The sequence below is a fragment of the Coloeus monedula genome (assembly GCF_965178545.1).
Source record: "Coloeus monedula genome assembly, chromosome: 1".
NCBI classification, from domain to species: Eukaryota; Metazoa; Chordata; class Aves; order Passeriformes; family Corvidae; genus Coloeus; species Coloeus monedula.
The window spans coordinates 78,347,637-78,362,964 of record NC_138781.1 but is presented as its reverse complement, the minus strand read 5'-3'; the positions used below and the strand labels follow the sequence as shown (position 1 = coordinate 78,362,964).

Here is a 15,328-nt window from a genome sequence, read left to right as displayed (position 1 = left end):
ATATATACAATACATACATGTTAGTTTTTGATGTGATTGCTTATACTATATATTAGGTGTTTATTTTATCTTCAACCTGTAACAAAGAATAATAGTAATTGCAAATGAATATTTAAATTTTACAGAAATTATATACTTTGATCATGAAATGAATACATGCAGGAAGATCCTAACACTTCTGTAAAATCCAGCTTGAAATCAGTGGAGCTGTACAAACTCAAAATAACCTGTTTACACTAGCAGAGCTGTAGTAAGTTCCTTGCAGACATCCTTTTTGCTGGGAAAATGTTGTCCATATTGTGTATACAGATGAATGTGTAGACAAATGATAGAATAATTTAAGCTAAAAATAATCATGATCTAAATAAGATTCCTTTGGTGTTCAAGTGATTTTCTTTTGTACTCTAGAAATATGGAGTTTTAAAACATCCATTCATGCTATCTAAAAATTGTATCTACCTCATCCCAAATGCAAAATACTTATAAATACTTCTATATACTTCCCTAATAAAAATACTCTACATGTCCTTAACAGACTGCATGCCCAAAAGTGAAAGAAAAAATCCCCAAATTTCCAAAATTATTTGAAAATATCCAGGAAAGATTTATGGTTTTTAACTACTTAATAAAAAAGGGTTTTGACTTTTTTACCTTAATGGTTTAAGAAAGAATTACTGGGCATTGAACTTTTATTTTATATTTTAATTTTTTTCATAACAAAGACTTGCATGAAAATAAGAAAGAACCTAAATTAGGATAAAAATTCTGCATTTAAAAATTATTCTGACATATACAAAACTTTTGAAATTCTTTATAGTGGCAAATGCAAAAAGAAATATTGAAAGTATTCTAGTTACAGAATTTCTGCCATCATGCTTAGTTTGACTAAAAGGAATTCTAATTCTGTCTTGTAAAATATGAACTTGTGGATAAAATTTTAATTTGAAATGTACCTTTCTCTTAAACCTAACTCAATAATTCATTTTAAAATAGAGTGCACATTAACAATTAGCATTCTGAAGTTTTGCAAGTTAGCAAAGTAGTTTTTGTAAGCTTGTGTCAAAGTCAAGACAGTCATTCATAGCTTCTTTTTATAAATGTCTGAAACCAGGGAAAATATACAAAAGAGAAAATATAAATATTTCCTGCTGAATCATGGAACATGAGAGCTGCCTCCCTTTAGTTGTTTATAGACATCTGTAGATTAATGGCTACTGACATAAGCAAATTCAAAAATACAAAATGTGATGGTTACTGCATTTGGTTAATTTTCTTTCTTTCTTTTTTTTTTTTTTTTCTACCAAAAGTCCGACTTGTTCTTGAAAGAGCTTCCTGTACAAAATAACAAACTGTTCTTGAGAAATGTGTGCTTGGGATTATGTGATGCTGAAAACATGGCGTAACTAAAAATAATATCAGAATGGAGTGCAGTCTTACTTAAATGAAGTAGTAGTTGTGATCATTATAGATTCCCAAGAGATACTGTAGAAATACTGAACAATGATAATGGAATGTCTAAGAGAATCATTGTATAATTGGTGTTTCAGGATATACTAGTGCACTCAGATACAACAGCATGGTAATAAGAATGGTAATGTTAATGTATATTACCCACTGTGTTTTATTGCAATCTCATCTTGCTTTTTATTCATGTGTATGTCTTTTACATATATCTTTTATTTACAGCTTTTATTTAGAATAGCTGTTCAATACAAGGCATGTTTAGTCTTGCTATAATCCTGTAAAGCTCAATTGAAAATGGCCATATTTATATTTCATATATAACATTCTTCTATCAACCCCCACTCATCAGCTGAAGAAAAACTCTTTTATTCTGATTATTTTCTATAAAAGTGGTATAATGGAAAAAATTTATGTTCCAAATTTAGATTAATATATTTAGATTAATCCTGTCATGTAGAAATCCCGAAATATGTTAGGTGTCTTTGGTTAGATCTATAAATTTAAAAAGTAGCAGTTTGAAGAAATGACTAGTAAATTAAATTAGACTTTATCCCTTCTCTTAGTAGAATCCATGCAAAGACTAAAAATTTGTTGTGAAGTACTCATCAGCTGCATGCTAAAGAAGCTTAATGACATAAAACTGATAAGTCTTACTCATTAAAATTAGCAAAACAGGTACAGAGGGGTGTAATGATATTGACCTGGATGCCAAAAGGGATTAACTACACAGGACATCTCATTGCTAACTTCCCTTTTCAAAAAGTTCTTAATAACCTGAGAGTGGTTTACACAGTGATGTGTGGTGCTAGTTTTGATTTTATTTGGGTTTTTTTTTAGGCATGTTTCACTCAGAAAAATCCTTGGACTGAGCTTATACTCATGTAAATCTTGAAGATGAAATGAGTAGATTTTAAATGTGATTAAGACTGTACTTTTCATTCTACATGAAGAGGAAATCAAAAGATTATTCATGATGCATAATATGCATTTAACTTCTCTGAATTTTTGGGGGTTTTGGATAGGTAGTTCAGATTAGGTCATGCTTGAAATCCACCAGTTCTTCATTGTGATCAAGATTGTACCTTAGAACTTCGGCATTGCATCAGTTTAAAATCTTGAACATCTTTTGTAAATTTGCTCCCTATATTATGTTTTGATTAACCTCTATGGGTCTTTCTAGCCTCTTTTTCTCATTTTTTGAAATTATATTTTATTGAAATAATTTACTAAATCTGATATAAATCTCAGGATTCTTCCAGTCAACTCTAGTATTGTCTAAAAATATAGCTACAGCAGTTATTATCCTCTAGTACTTCAGTACAGCAGATGATTTTAATGAGAGATTCCATGTTACTGAGTTTCAGAATATTTTAAACTAACTTTCTCATTCAACTTTTTAAGTCAATATCAGTGTGAACATTTAACATGATCATTTCCATAAAATTTATCTGAAATGACACTGCAGTCAGCTCACTTCAGTGGTTTTGATTACTCCCAGTACTAACTTTGCTACACCGCATTTTAGGTTTATCCATAACACTGTTGGATTGGATCCATTTAGGCATAGCAGGGCTAATTTATATATAACTTGATGGCTGCACAAACTAGTGCACAAATAAGCATTCATATTTCCCCCGGGCTTGAATAGGTTGCGCTGAAAATCCACATTATGCTTTCACTCTTCTTGCTATCAAACTGGTTAAACGTGATGGAGATCTGCTTATTGGTACTGAAAATCACAAATTCTGTCAGAGGTGTTGACTTACCATTTTCCCTAGTGTGTTCTAGACACAGTTATTCCAAGAAACAGTCAGTAACACACTGAGAAGTACATAGTATGATTTCACTTTGAATAACAGATATACACACAGCTGGAAACATTGCTAGTGATGATTCCTCTTCAATTTCTCCATCTTAGTGACATTTTCCTGAGCTTTCATAAATATCTGCTGTTATATTGGTTGGATTTGACAAACATAATAAATATAATAGTTAAGAAAAAAATTGTGGTTTGAGACAGAAAATTGGGAAGACATAAAGAATTGAAAGAAACTGTGATTTTCCTACAGATTTTTGACCTGCTTATCATGAGTATATCTATTTCTTATAGCATGTATAGTATAACCATATAGCAATTTCCAGTCAGAAAACTTCTTAGATTAGGTATGCAGGAATCTCTATATACAATCTAAAAAATATCTCTCATAATTTCAAGTGTTCATGTAGGTAATGCAGGAATACTTTGACTTTTTCATTTTGCTTAGTCTTAATAAAGATGATCACTCTCTTCCAGAGATTCTGGATTTTATTATATTATTCTTATTTTCATCCATTTGTTAGCAGAAAATAGAGGAAAATATAGAATTAAAAGGCACTTAATTTTTTATTCTGCACTCTTTTGGTTTTCTGAAATACTCTTTTGTGATTTCTCTTTGGGGCTACTGCTTTAACAAATTTAGACTTTGGGCTTTTATTTAAGTTGTTTATTTTCCAGTTAGGGCATCCAGTTCCTTATCTGGAGGAATGATACAAAAGGATTCCAAGAAGAAATACATGTGTGCTCAATCTTATTCACATCTGTATGCTCATCCTGACTCTTGAAGCATTCTTATGGCTGACTTCAGAAATATAGAATATATGTTGCTAGAATGGACTGGTCTGGATTTGGGTTCTTCTATTCCACTTTAAAAAAATTACAAACCTACTTTCATTCATTCAAATTCAAATGCTAAAAATTCCAATTCCAGTGGTTTTTATATTCTTAAGTGCCAGCTAAATGTCAATTAAACAGAGGAAAGAATAACTCAGATACCTTCTTTTGCTTTCATATTAGAAGCCAAAGAACATTTTTTACTGTTTATATCCTTTTCCTCAAGGGAAAGTATACAAAGTCTCCTTCAAAGTAAAATTCCCCTTTACTTTTGTCTTTTATGGACACTTCCTCAGCTTAAACTACATCATGGTACTTATTCTATCATCCCTCATAAAATATAAACATTTCATAGACTTAATATTTCTCGGGCAGTGCCAAAGCACTGGATCTTATTCACTTCTCTTTTATTCATGCCTCTCAATTGACTCTAATAAAGTTGGACTAAGTGATAATGTTAAACATGGACATCATGCTTTTCTCCTGTCTATTCCCATAGAGTTCCTTCCTTACAAATAGATTTCAAATTAAATATGACAGGTGCACTGCCAACGTTTTTCTTTCAGGTAATATCAGCAATTTAAATTCTTAATGGAAAGGATTTCTCTATTTTCCATATATCTTTGAAGGAAGCATCCTTGGACTCTTTGCATTACACATAGTAGTATATTTTTTCCCTTCTCATGCTCACAAAATATTACTTTATTATTAAAATGTGTTTTATAAGTATATTATCAAATATTTTATTTTATAAAATAAGTAAAAATAATATTTTATACTCTCATGTTTATAAAATAAATCCTTATTCTGTTATACTTCTACTGCTCTCAGAGATATTAGCTTCTGGAAATTATTTTGTGAAGATGCATATTAATCACAAGATTCAATGGGTATTTTATTGTCTCTCTTAGCAATGCCATCATCCAGGGCTGATTTTGCAAACCATTACAGTAAATCATGAGAAGTAAATAACTCTTGAGAATTTATCGGTTAGTTGTTTCCCATAGCCTATGGATTTTATGCTTACATATCTTATGAGAGAATCTGTCTCTGCTGTAAGAACGTGAAGCACTTAGGTAATAATGATAACTTCCGATGAGTGTGTGCTGGTGAATATTATCCATCACTTTATATATTTGAACAAAACTCAGAGAATTATTTTCCTGTTATACTGTATTTTTCACATCTACTGTAACTCCACATTTTTACTTTTCATTGCAGCAATAATAAATAGGTGTAAATTTTTACCCATTAAGGCGAATATTTTTGAAACAAAAATAGTTAATTATTTAGAGACAGTGTTCATATATTTGTTATGAAAAAATTCACAATTAAATTAACAAGTCCATATTAAAAAAAAACCCAAAACAAAAAAAAACCCACCACCAACAACTATCAATACTGATAACAGAAAGAAAAAGAAAAGACATTTGTAGGAACATATTTTGCATAATTTTGATATATTAATTGATTTACATACTTACATGCTTAAAACTGTTTGTGTCTAAAGGTACAGAAAGTTTTGGTAAATTAGACCTTAAAACACAAAGATGACACTTTTTATGCGAGTGATAGTCTCAGCTGTGGCGACACTGTGTAGTAACTGATGAGACAGCCATACATGCTGCATTCCGTGATGGTTCCGGTGGGCTTAGAAGAGTAAGAGTAGCTTATAGCATGGAAAAAGGATTAAAAAGTGGATGAAGATGAAACAAATGAATAAAAGCAGAAACCAGTTATTTATGACACATTGCTGGCAACAGAAATTGTTCCATGGATATTCAGAGCAGCTAGTAGCAAGTGCTTCAAATAATAAATTACTTATAACTTCCCAGTCAGCTCAAACCTGTTTGCATTTTACATAAGGAGAAGTTTTTACCTACCAACTCCAGACATCTCCGGAATACTGGCGGTGTACATGTCCTTGGTGAATTTTGGTTCATTGTCATTGATATCGTGGATTTTAATGATAAATTCAGACTCTGGCTCCACTTGTCTTCCAGTTTTTCTGTCTATAGCCTTGGCACGTAGCACATATAGGGACTTTTCTTCTCTGTCCAATTTCTTTGCAGCATGAATATCTCCTGTATTTTCATCTATAATGAACAGACTGCCAGCCCCATCTCCTGTTAATATGTATTTTAAATTTCCATCTCCTTTATCTTGGTCAGTGTGTAGCTTCAGAGAGGTAGAAAAGAAGAATTTTATAAATATATATATTGTTATTACAGACCAAATAATTCATCACATATGAATAAGTCTGTACAATCTTGACTATAATTGGGGTCAGTAGTGGTTATCTTCTGTCACTGTTGGAAAAATTGAAAATTTTAGATTCAGTCATACACAAAAAATAGCTCCAAACAAACTCATAAGGACAGAGGATGATGTAGAAGATATTGAAATAGTATTTAAAATAACAAACTTATAACAAAAATTTGTATTTCTTTGAACAGTCTGACCAGAAACTACTAGAATTCTCCTTTTTGTAAGATGACGGAGAGTGTAAAACTCCCTATTTTCTATTTTGCATTTACTTGCTGATAGGGTAACCAGTTACCTTGAAACAAATGGGTTTTAAGGATCAGAGATTCTGAACTTCCCAAAATCACCTATAAGTGTTCTGATTTAAGTAACTTATGTTTCTAGTTGTATTGTTTTCTTTTTTTATTTTTTTTTTTTTTAAGAAACATCTTATCTCCCTTGATTATTTCTTTCTTTCCAGTCCTCTCCACACAGAAGAAATAATTTTCAAGAACACTAGGAGGTAAATGTTCAAAGCATAGAGGGGTTTAACAATCCTTTTCCTACTCGACCTCCTCATAAGGGTTCAAAACTCTGTCCCTGTGAACTTACAGGCACTGGTTAGTTTGCCATATAGCACCATTATAAAAAAGTGTCTAAAACCAAAGTCAAAACAAGCCATTGAAGCTGACCCAGGCACTAGAAATTCTCATATAATGGACTTCTTCAGGTGTCTATTCCTCTTATTTCATTTACATGGCCCTGTAGTTCATTTTATTAGCTTCTGCCACATATTTTCTTTATATAAATCCTTACAGTCATGTCTGGTCACAGATTGGTGACTTGAGTGCTTCTGAAGTGTGAACAGAGAGAGTCTTATCCTGACATGTTTTTAAATTCTCTGAGTAGAGCATAGTATATCATCAACCCAAGAAAATCTTGTTCAGTATCAGTAATGGTATCATTCTAGATAGTCACTAGAACAATAAGCTTGTTTTTGCCACATCTTTCCTTGTTTCTGTATTCCTGCCAGTGTTTACCTCCATGTTTCATAGGTGAGCCTTGCAAAATTTTATTACTCTACCTGTATAAAGGATGATTGCAATAGATTTCGTCCAAATTATTCACTTTATTTTTTCCTCCATTTTAGCACTCTATCATAACGCTAGTCACCAAGTATTATCTGATTACTGCTTTGGCCTTCCAGAGATAAGACTGGATGAGATAACTATCCAAGGTAGGTCACCTCATAGTAAGTACTAGGACCTACCATATTCAGTGTTTATCTGTAATAAATACCTGTGAAAATTATTGAGGATTGCATGGTTGTCTGCTAAAAAGAGGTCCTATACACTAAAAGCTGCAGATGAATAGCAAGCTGTAAACATAAATAGTATGAGCTTGACAACCTCGTTTTGACTGCTCATATAAGCAACTCAGCGGTAATCCAGGGTCTACAACCTCTCAAAAGGGACAGCAATAAGCAAGTAGTGGGACTGGTGATCTTTTCTATGCAAACGAGTGGTTCTGACAAAAAACCTTATATGTCCATTGTCATTCCTTTCCCCATCCTCTTAACAACACACAGACCCCCCCCCCCCCCCCCCCCCCGAGATAAGATTAATTTCTTTTATCCATCTGTTCAAACTGTCTACAGAGTTGCCAGGTAGCTCAAACTGTGATAGATATTTTAAGCTTCCTGCTTATCTCATGTTTCTACCAAATGATAAACAGAATTTTCAAGCATGTTAAAATTGTGAATAGAATGTGATTTCCTAGCAAAGAAGAGTTCCGCTGCCTATTGCCAATTTACTATTAGAAATTACTAAAATTACATTTGCAAGCTATCACTAAATGTGACAATTTCTAATTCCTATGTATGTTTTGTTTTGCTCTTCATATTAGAGGAATCTCCATTAATCTGTGAAGCAATTTTGCAACATCATAGCTTGTGAAAAAGAAAAGGGACCATTTTCATATATAAGAATAAATAAACCAAAACATTATCTGGCATCTTATAAAAATAAAATACTAGTTGTGTGAAGCAGAGAAATTAAGCCCTCTTCTTACTATTTGAAATTATGTAATTACAAAATATGCTTTTAACTTATGAGACAAAGTAACTTCAAACAATATTGTGAAGGTTTCTGCAGAATAAGTATACTAATAAATATATTTGTAAAGAGATACTGCAATGTAATTTTGACAATCTATACTGTGTTTCTTGATGACTGGTAATCTTCTGTAAACTGTTTAAATATTTTGAATTTATAATATAAAATACAATTCCAGCTTTTCAAATGTTAATTATCCTATATAAAGTCTACAGAAAATTGTCTTCAGTAAATCACATGCAAAAATGTGGTGTGTTATAATAATCATGCCCTTTTATTGACTAAAACCAAGGAACAAAACCAGAAAAATTTTCTAATTCATATTTCCAGTTACAGTAAATCAGTTTACATACAAAATATTTTGTGGAATTTTTTTCATTAGTAAACTGTTTAGGTGTGTGAAAAAGGCTCAGATGTTCAAAATGGAAAATAATATCAACACGTGATCTGAAGTAATCTTTGACTGCTGTCATTTCCCTCTACATTTTACAGACTCAGCAGGTCTGGGAATGCCCACCATTTACAGAAAGCAAAAAGTCATTCCTGTTGTTTACTCTGCATGACCTTTCTCTAGTTGGAGTGGGGTAAGTTAGAAAGCAAAAACTCCACATGTGTGGAAAATGAATTTGTCAAACGTTTCCTTTCTCATATCACAAATTGTTCATTCTGCAAGTCAGATAACCATGAAACATTTTGATAAATGAAAAAACAAACAAGCCAACATCCCCCTCCCCTAATCAAACCTACAAAGAAGAATCCAAACAAGCCTCCAAAAAAACCCCAAACAAAAGCAGATAATACATTAGATTCCTCAGGATGTATGTATAGTACATAGTGACCACAGATAACAAGTGCCATCCCCATTAATTCGAAACATGTTGGAAATGAAGACATAACCCAGATGCACTGCTGAGTATCTTGATTTCTTAATAATCTTTTGCACATATTTCTCTCTCTGTATTCTTCTGTGTGACTGGCTAAATAGTTCTCAACACAACTTTTCCTGTGGATCATCAGAGAAAAATATATTGGTAATGGTTAGGGGTGTGACAATTAGCTATTTTTGTAACAATGTGTATCTTATAAATATGGGCATACTTATAAATTCTCTCTCAATCTTTTTTTTTCCTTTTTTTTTTTTTTTTATGTAGATGAAGTGTGCCTCTAAAATTAGCATGTCTATCCAATTTTGTGAAACTGAATTTTTATGTGATGTGATGTGGTAATTGAAATCTTGATGGTCTCAAAAATCTTACCCTAATGGTTACTCTGATTTCCAATAAATAAATGAGTAAGCAAGCAGAGATTATCTCAGAGTTCTGTAGCATAATTTTATTTTCCCTAAATCAAGTACCTTGCTCCTCTAGCTTACACCTCACCCTTATCTAGTACTCAATATTCATCAAAAAAGGTGTTTATGGCACATAACTTCTTGGTTTCAGGCAGTATTTTATTTGACTATACATTCTTACTATGTCTGAGGTTAATTCATGACTTCTCTCAAAACTGCTATTTTTATACATAGTAGAGAAGTCATCAGTATTCTTTGAAGTGAGAATATATCTCAAATTAAGTTCAGAAATTGGTATGGAATGTCAAAAAAAATATGGAGGAAAAATAAAATAGCCTTGCCTTAGAAAAGAGTTCCTTAAAGGTCCATGTTTCTTATTAATTCGGTTTTAATTTACTAAATTTCCTCTAAATTGTAGCAGATCACATTCTCAACTCTTTCTAATAGACAATAACTCTTTTCAAGTTAGGCAGACATATAATCAATGGAAGAGGAGAGAATCAATGGACACAGTAAACAACTAATACAGTTATATGAATGCATTTCTGCATTTAGAAGCAAGAAATTGCCAGATTTCATTTAGATTTCATTTTATTTGTAGTTTAATTCTGTACAACTATTGTTGCAGAAGAAAAGGGTTAAAAAAGAGCAAGAGCTACTTATTACTAGTGAGATGGTTATGAATAAATACAGTGAAAACATTGATTTGTTTGCCTAAATTCAGAAAAGAGGTATAATCTCCTTTGTGGAGACAGGGGAGGGGAAATTAAAGACAAAGACTCATCTGGAGAGGACAGACCTATGTTTAACTTGTGGTAGGCACTCTAATAATGCTTAAAAATTAGGACTTTTACAGTGTGCCTCTGTATCTTGGTATAGAAAAAGGTCTGTTACTACAGATCTCTTACCTCCACTGCCTCCACCCATACAGTTGTGTCATGGGTTAGCAAGCATAATCCCGGAAGTGATGTTCTTGCTAAGGGGTGCTTACAGCTTCCTCTGTGACCTGACAGAACCTATCAGCTGGCCAGTTTGAACATGGACAATTCTTTAAGCCACTTAAAATTGTGACCGCCTCTGTGATCCACACTTAAGAATAGACGCATCCCAGGCAGAGTCTCTCTCTCGTTTCCGGCGCTGGCACAGGTGGCTGCGGGCCCCATGCGGGGGCTGGCGGGCCTGGCCCAGGCCCTGCTCTGGCCAGGCCGGGCCAGGCCACGGCCATCCTGGAGCCGATGGGCCCTGTTCCAGCCACAGAACCCACCCTGCAGCCCTGCTCTGGGCAGCCGGAGCACCCTGGCTCCCCCTTTCCAGTGCGGCCAAGATTCAGCTGAAGCTGCACCACTGTCTGACCAAAGATCATGTGACCAACAGAGATAAGCGACATTCCAGCTGCAAGGCCGAGGTGAGATTAACCCTTTTAGTGCTGTGAAGAGCTGAAAACTTGAGGGAGGAGAAAGAGGAGATGCTTAAAGCTGAAATTCTGTTGTAAAGCTATGATATATCAGAGTACCCGTTGTAATTTCATGAAGATATGGGGGGTGAAGCGTTCAACTTGTACTTGAGAGCAAAGGCACCTGCGCTGAGATAGGCAGATGCTGACACAGCTGTAATTTCATGAGAAATTTGAACAGGGAGAGATGGAAGCGATGAGGACTTTTGCTCCAAATGGAAAAGAAGACCTCAGTTCCTAGAAATGCTCCCAGAGATAGTCCTAGAGGATAGTCCTGAGATGAGAAGATGAGGAAGACCCTTTGCTCCCAGGGAAGGAGAAGGACCTCTGTTTTAGAGATTAAATGCTCCCAGAGATGGGTGAAGAGAACTTTTGTTTCTGAACGGCTCAACCTTAAAATTTATACCCCAGTAATTCAAGAGTGGACCCTCGAAAGCAGTTGTGAGAAAAGCTGCAAGCTGGGGGAAGGGACTCACATGCGAGCAGAGAACCAACCCGGACGGCTGTCTCGTTGTGATAATGTTTTCATAACATGGGCAAGAGAGACTCCTCTTCCTAAATGGACTGAACAAGGTTATTATGGAAGTGGTAAACAGACTGAGCATCTCAATGGTTGTCTTTTTACATTGTCACTTGGAGAAGGGAGGAAGGTGGAGGGGGGGAGGAGAAGTGTTCTGAAGGTGTGATATGATTTTTTTTCTTCTTTTAGGTCTGTTAATAAACTTCTTCATATTCTTTCAAGTTTGGTGCCTGCTTTGCATTTCTCCTAATTCTTATCTCACAGAAGATAAACAGTAATGAGTATTTTGGACCAAACCACTACAAGTTGTCTCCAACAGAGGAATCCTGATGTCCTGTGGTCTATTTGCCTGTAAATACCTTCTAGTAGGCGTGAGCAATTTTCTTTCCTTACCTTTAAAGTGAAGAAAATACACTGGGGGGTTGTTGTGGTCAAGCGAACTCTTTAGAGACATTGAATTGGTATATTTGCATATTTTAGTGGGAGATGAAGACCATCCTAATTTCCGCATTGTCCTAGTGAAACTACTATCAGAACACAAGTGAATCTTTTAAAGGCTATCGAGGAATTAGGATTGCATGGAGCAGCAATCAAAGTTAGAATACAGATGTACATGGGAGGGCCAAAAGGTGCAAATGCAGAGTTTTAAAGTTAGGAATGTTGTAAGGTGGGAAGGAGGTGTCCAAATGTTTCATAAACTTATCAGATAGGTAGGTAGGTGATTTAAATGTGATCTGGAGGACGAGTGAATTCATGGGCATGCCTAGTCCCAGACCCAAACACCTGAAACTCCAAACACTCTAATATCCTGGCCACAGGGGAGTGAGCAGAAGTTCCTATTTGTCTCAGCTATTTTTGTTTCCTCTCCTCAAACCATGCCATGAAGGAATGGGAGGAAGATGCAAAACTGAATCTTTTCTTGGCCTGGGGAAGCAGTTCTGGGTACCACAGGTTAGATCCAGAAATGTTGTATTACCTTTCTTTCTGTGTTCACTGTCAAACACATGGCCTTGTATATTGTGTATGGTGCAATATTGTGCTTGGCATTCATCCTTACTCACTATTTAGTGTTGTGTATAAAGTCCTTTCAGTAAAAGTCCTACAAATTACATTAGACAATCTTACTGTTCTCACAATATTTATTAATTCCATCCTGTGGAACTGTGAAGGTATTTTCATAATTTCTGTAATTTTGCTATTATAATCTAAAGGGATTAATTCCCCTTTTGCATTATATTTCTGTGATGGAATTCTGAAGGAATCTGGTATACAGCAGTCTTTTTTGTGATTTTTTTCCACTTCCACCAGTAAAGTTAGATTGTATTTGTATTTATACAAATCACTGAAAATGTTAATGGTAAATTTGTGAATACCTCTGTGTATTTCAGATGTTCAGAGCAGTAGCGTATTTCATGCTGTTTGTTAATTTTATCTGGAATAGTGTTTTATTTTGATATGTGTAATTCAGAGGTCTTTCTTAAAGGAGTTTCTTAGGGTTTACTACCTGGATTTTTTCTTCCAGTTGATGGAGGTAAAAGAATAAAATGTGAAATGTAAATGATGCTAGTTATTTTGGTTGAGATTATCACAAGTCAGAAGGAGAAAAGTGAAAGCTATAAAAGACAAAGATTTTTAGCCCTGTGAAAATTAATACTTATTTGTCATATATCAAATGTATTTCTATTTAAAGTTTTGATAAGCCAAAATGCAGATGTATGAATACATGTCTGGGGCTTTTTTATTTCATGTGCAATTTATGAATCAGATGGAAAATATTCCTCCTCCTCTATCAAACCACTGTATATCCAGTCTTAGTTTCTGGCACAGCTAAGGTGTTTCCACATAGAATCACAGAATATTCTGGGTTGGAAGGGACCTTAAAGATCATATACCTTCATCCCATCTGCCATGGGCAGAGGCACCTTCCACATGCAAGTCATAACTTTACCTTTGCTACAAAGTCTTTTTCTTGAATTTACCTTTTGTAACACTGCTTTCTTCATAGCTTAAGGTGAAATACTTAAGCCATGTGTAACTTCAAATTAAAAATATTTTTCATAAAATTAACCTAATGAAGCATTATATTAATAGCTCTATAGCTAGAAAATGTTGGGGTTTGGCTGTAATGTATCCAGACCTCCTGGCTCTGGGAAATGTATAGAGAAAGAATAATAGACTGTATATGGCATGAACTATCAACCTGAAAAAGTGTCATTAACTGTCATATTTTGTATGATGCATTCAAATAGATCTTTTAAAATTTTAAAACAGTAAGTGTTATGGTAAGCAGTGGGAAGGAACACAGAAGCATAAGATACTCAAGTGTGTCCAAAGTGATCCTTTCTGAAACCAGAGGAAAATAAAGAAAATTTCTCTATTTGTAGGATTCCTCAAATATCTTTCAATCACAATTTTTAGCTAAAGCTCCTGGCCTGAGGGAAGAAACACGCTAAGTACAGGAAAATGTGTGTATGTTTTTTTCTACAAAGCCATGTGTCTATTTACATCAAATTTCTATTCATATATGGGGATTATACTATGCTATTTATTATGAAACTGTGAAACAGAAAGAAATTGAGTTTTCCATGTCATCCCAGTATGTATGAAAGCACAAATTTATTTGAGTCCAGGAGACTTGACTGTAATTATCACTCTAAGCTTGCTTCAGTTAAAGAAGTTTGCGTATATAGAGGTGGGAAAGAAGACAGTATTTGTGAGAGAGGATGAGTATTGCCCAAACCAAAATAATTTACTTCTAATCAAAAAATGAAAGTGGTGTGCTTGAAATACGGTCTGGTATCATCTCAGCCAAACCTAAAATCTCACACACAGTGCATTAAGAGCTAGTGACAGGCAGGATATTAACTAGTGCCCCTACTGTATGATTTCAGACCTTTGTGAGATCCTCAGCAGTTAGGATACAGCAGCTCAGCCAATATTCTCTTTCATTAGCATTTTAAGTAATTAAAAACTCTAAAGAAGTCTTAACAGCTGCAGTAGTTCTTCAGTGTGGATTGGAGTAGCAGTATATGCATTGCTTTAATTTTCTATTTATGTGTGTTTAATCAAAAGTTTTATGTGTGTGCTAAATGGCAATGTATTTACCTGACTTGAATTTGTGACATCAGCACAAACTTCTTAATTAAACAACCAGATTCTGTGTGTGCTGGTAACCTAAGTGACTGTATATTAAACAAGGCAAATGACATTTACTTTTCTTATCTTCTGCTTTCCAGCATCTGGTTCTTGTGTTCAGCTGTCTATTGTTAGAAATTCTCTAGAGAATGATATTGTGAAAAACACTGCTGACATCAGCTGCAGGTGCTGATTTTTACTTAGTACGTAAGGGTAAATCTTGTTTCCATTCAGGAAGGGTTCAGCAGAATTCTTAGTAGTCTTTTGGTTTGAATGATACAAACACAATATGGGGAAATTTCATATACATCCACTGCATACCTAGGAAGGAGTCCTGGAAACCAGAGCTGTATTCTCAAGTGCCTCCTTTCCCTTCTCACCTTCTGTATCTCCTGTGCCTTTTATGCTAAGCTGTAGTCAAACCTGCAAAAGAGGTTGCATCCTTCTTCTACACAAG

General features: G+C 34.4%; 1 protein-coding gene across 1 annotated transcript in view; it reads right to left on the bottom strand.

Moving 5' to 3' along the window:
* The window catches only part of LOC309582968 (cadherin-9), a gene marked incomplete at both ends in the record, with an annotated part of 68,302 nt that overhangs the window by 38,538 nt on the left and 14,436 nt on the right, over positions 1-15,328 (bottom strand). The window contains one exon of the mRNA XM_082298412.1: positions 5,998-6,292. Within this exon, the coding sequence (XP_082154538.1) occupies positions 5,998-6,292 (295 nt within the window). The remainder of the gene's footprint in view (positions 1-5,997; positions 6,293-15,328) is intronic.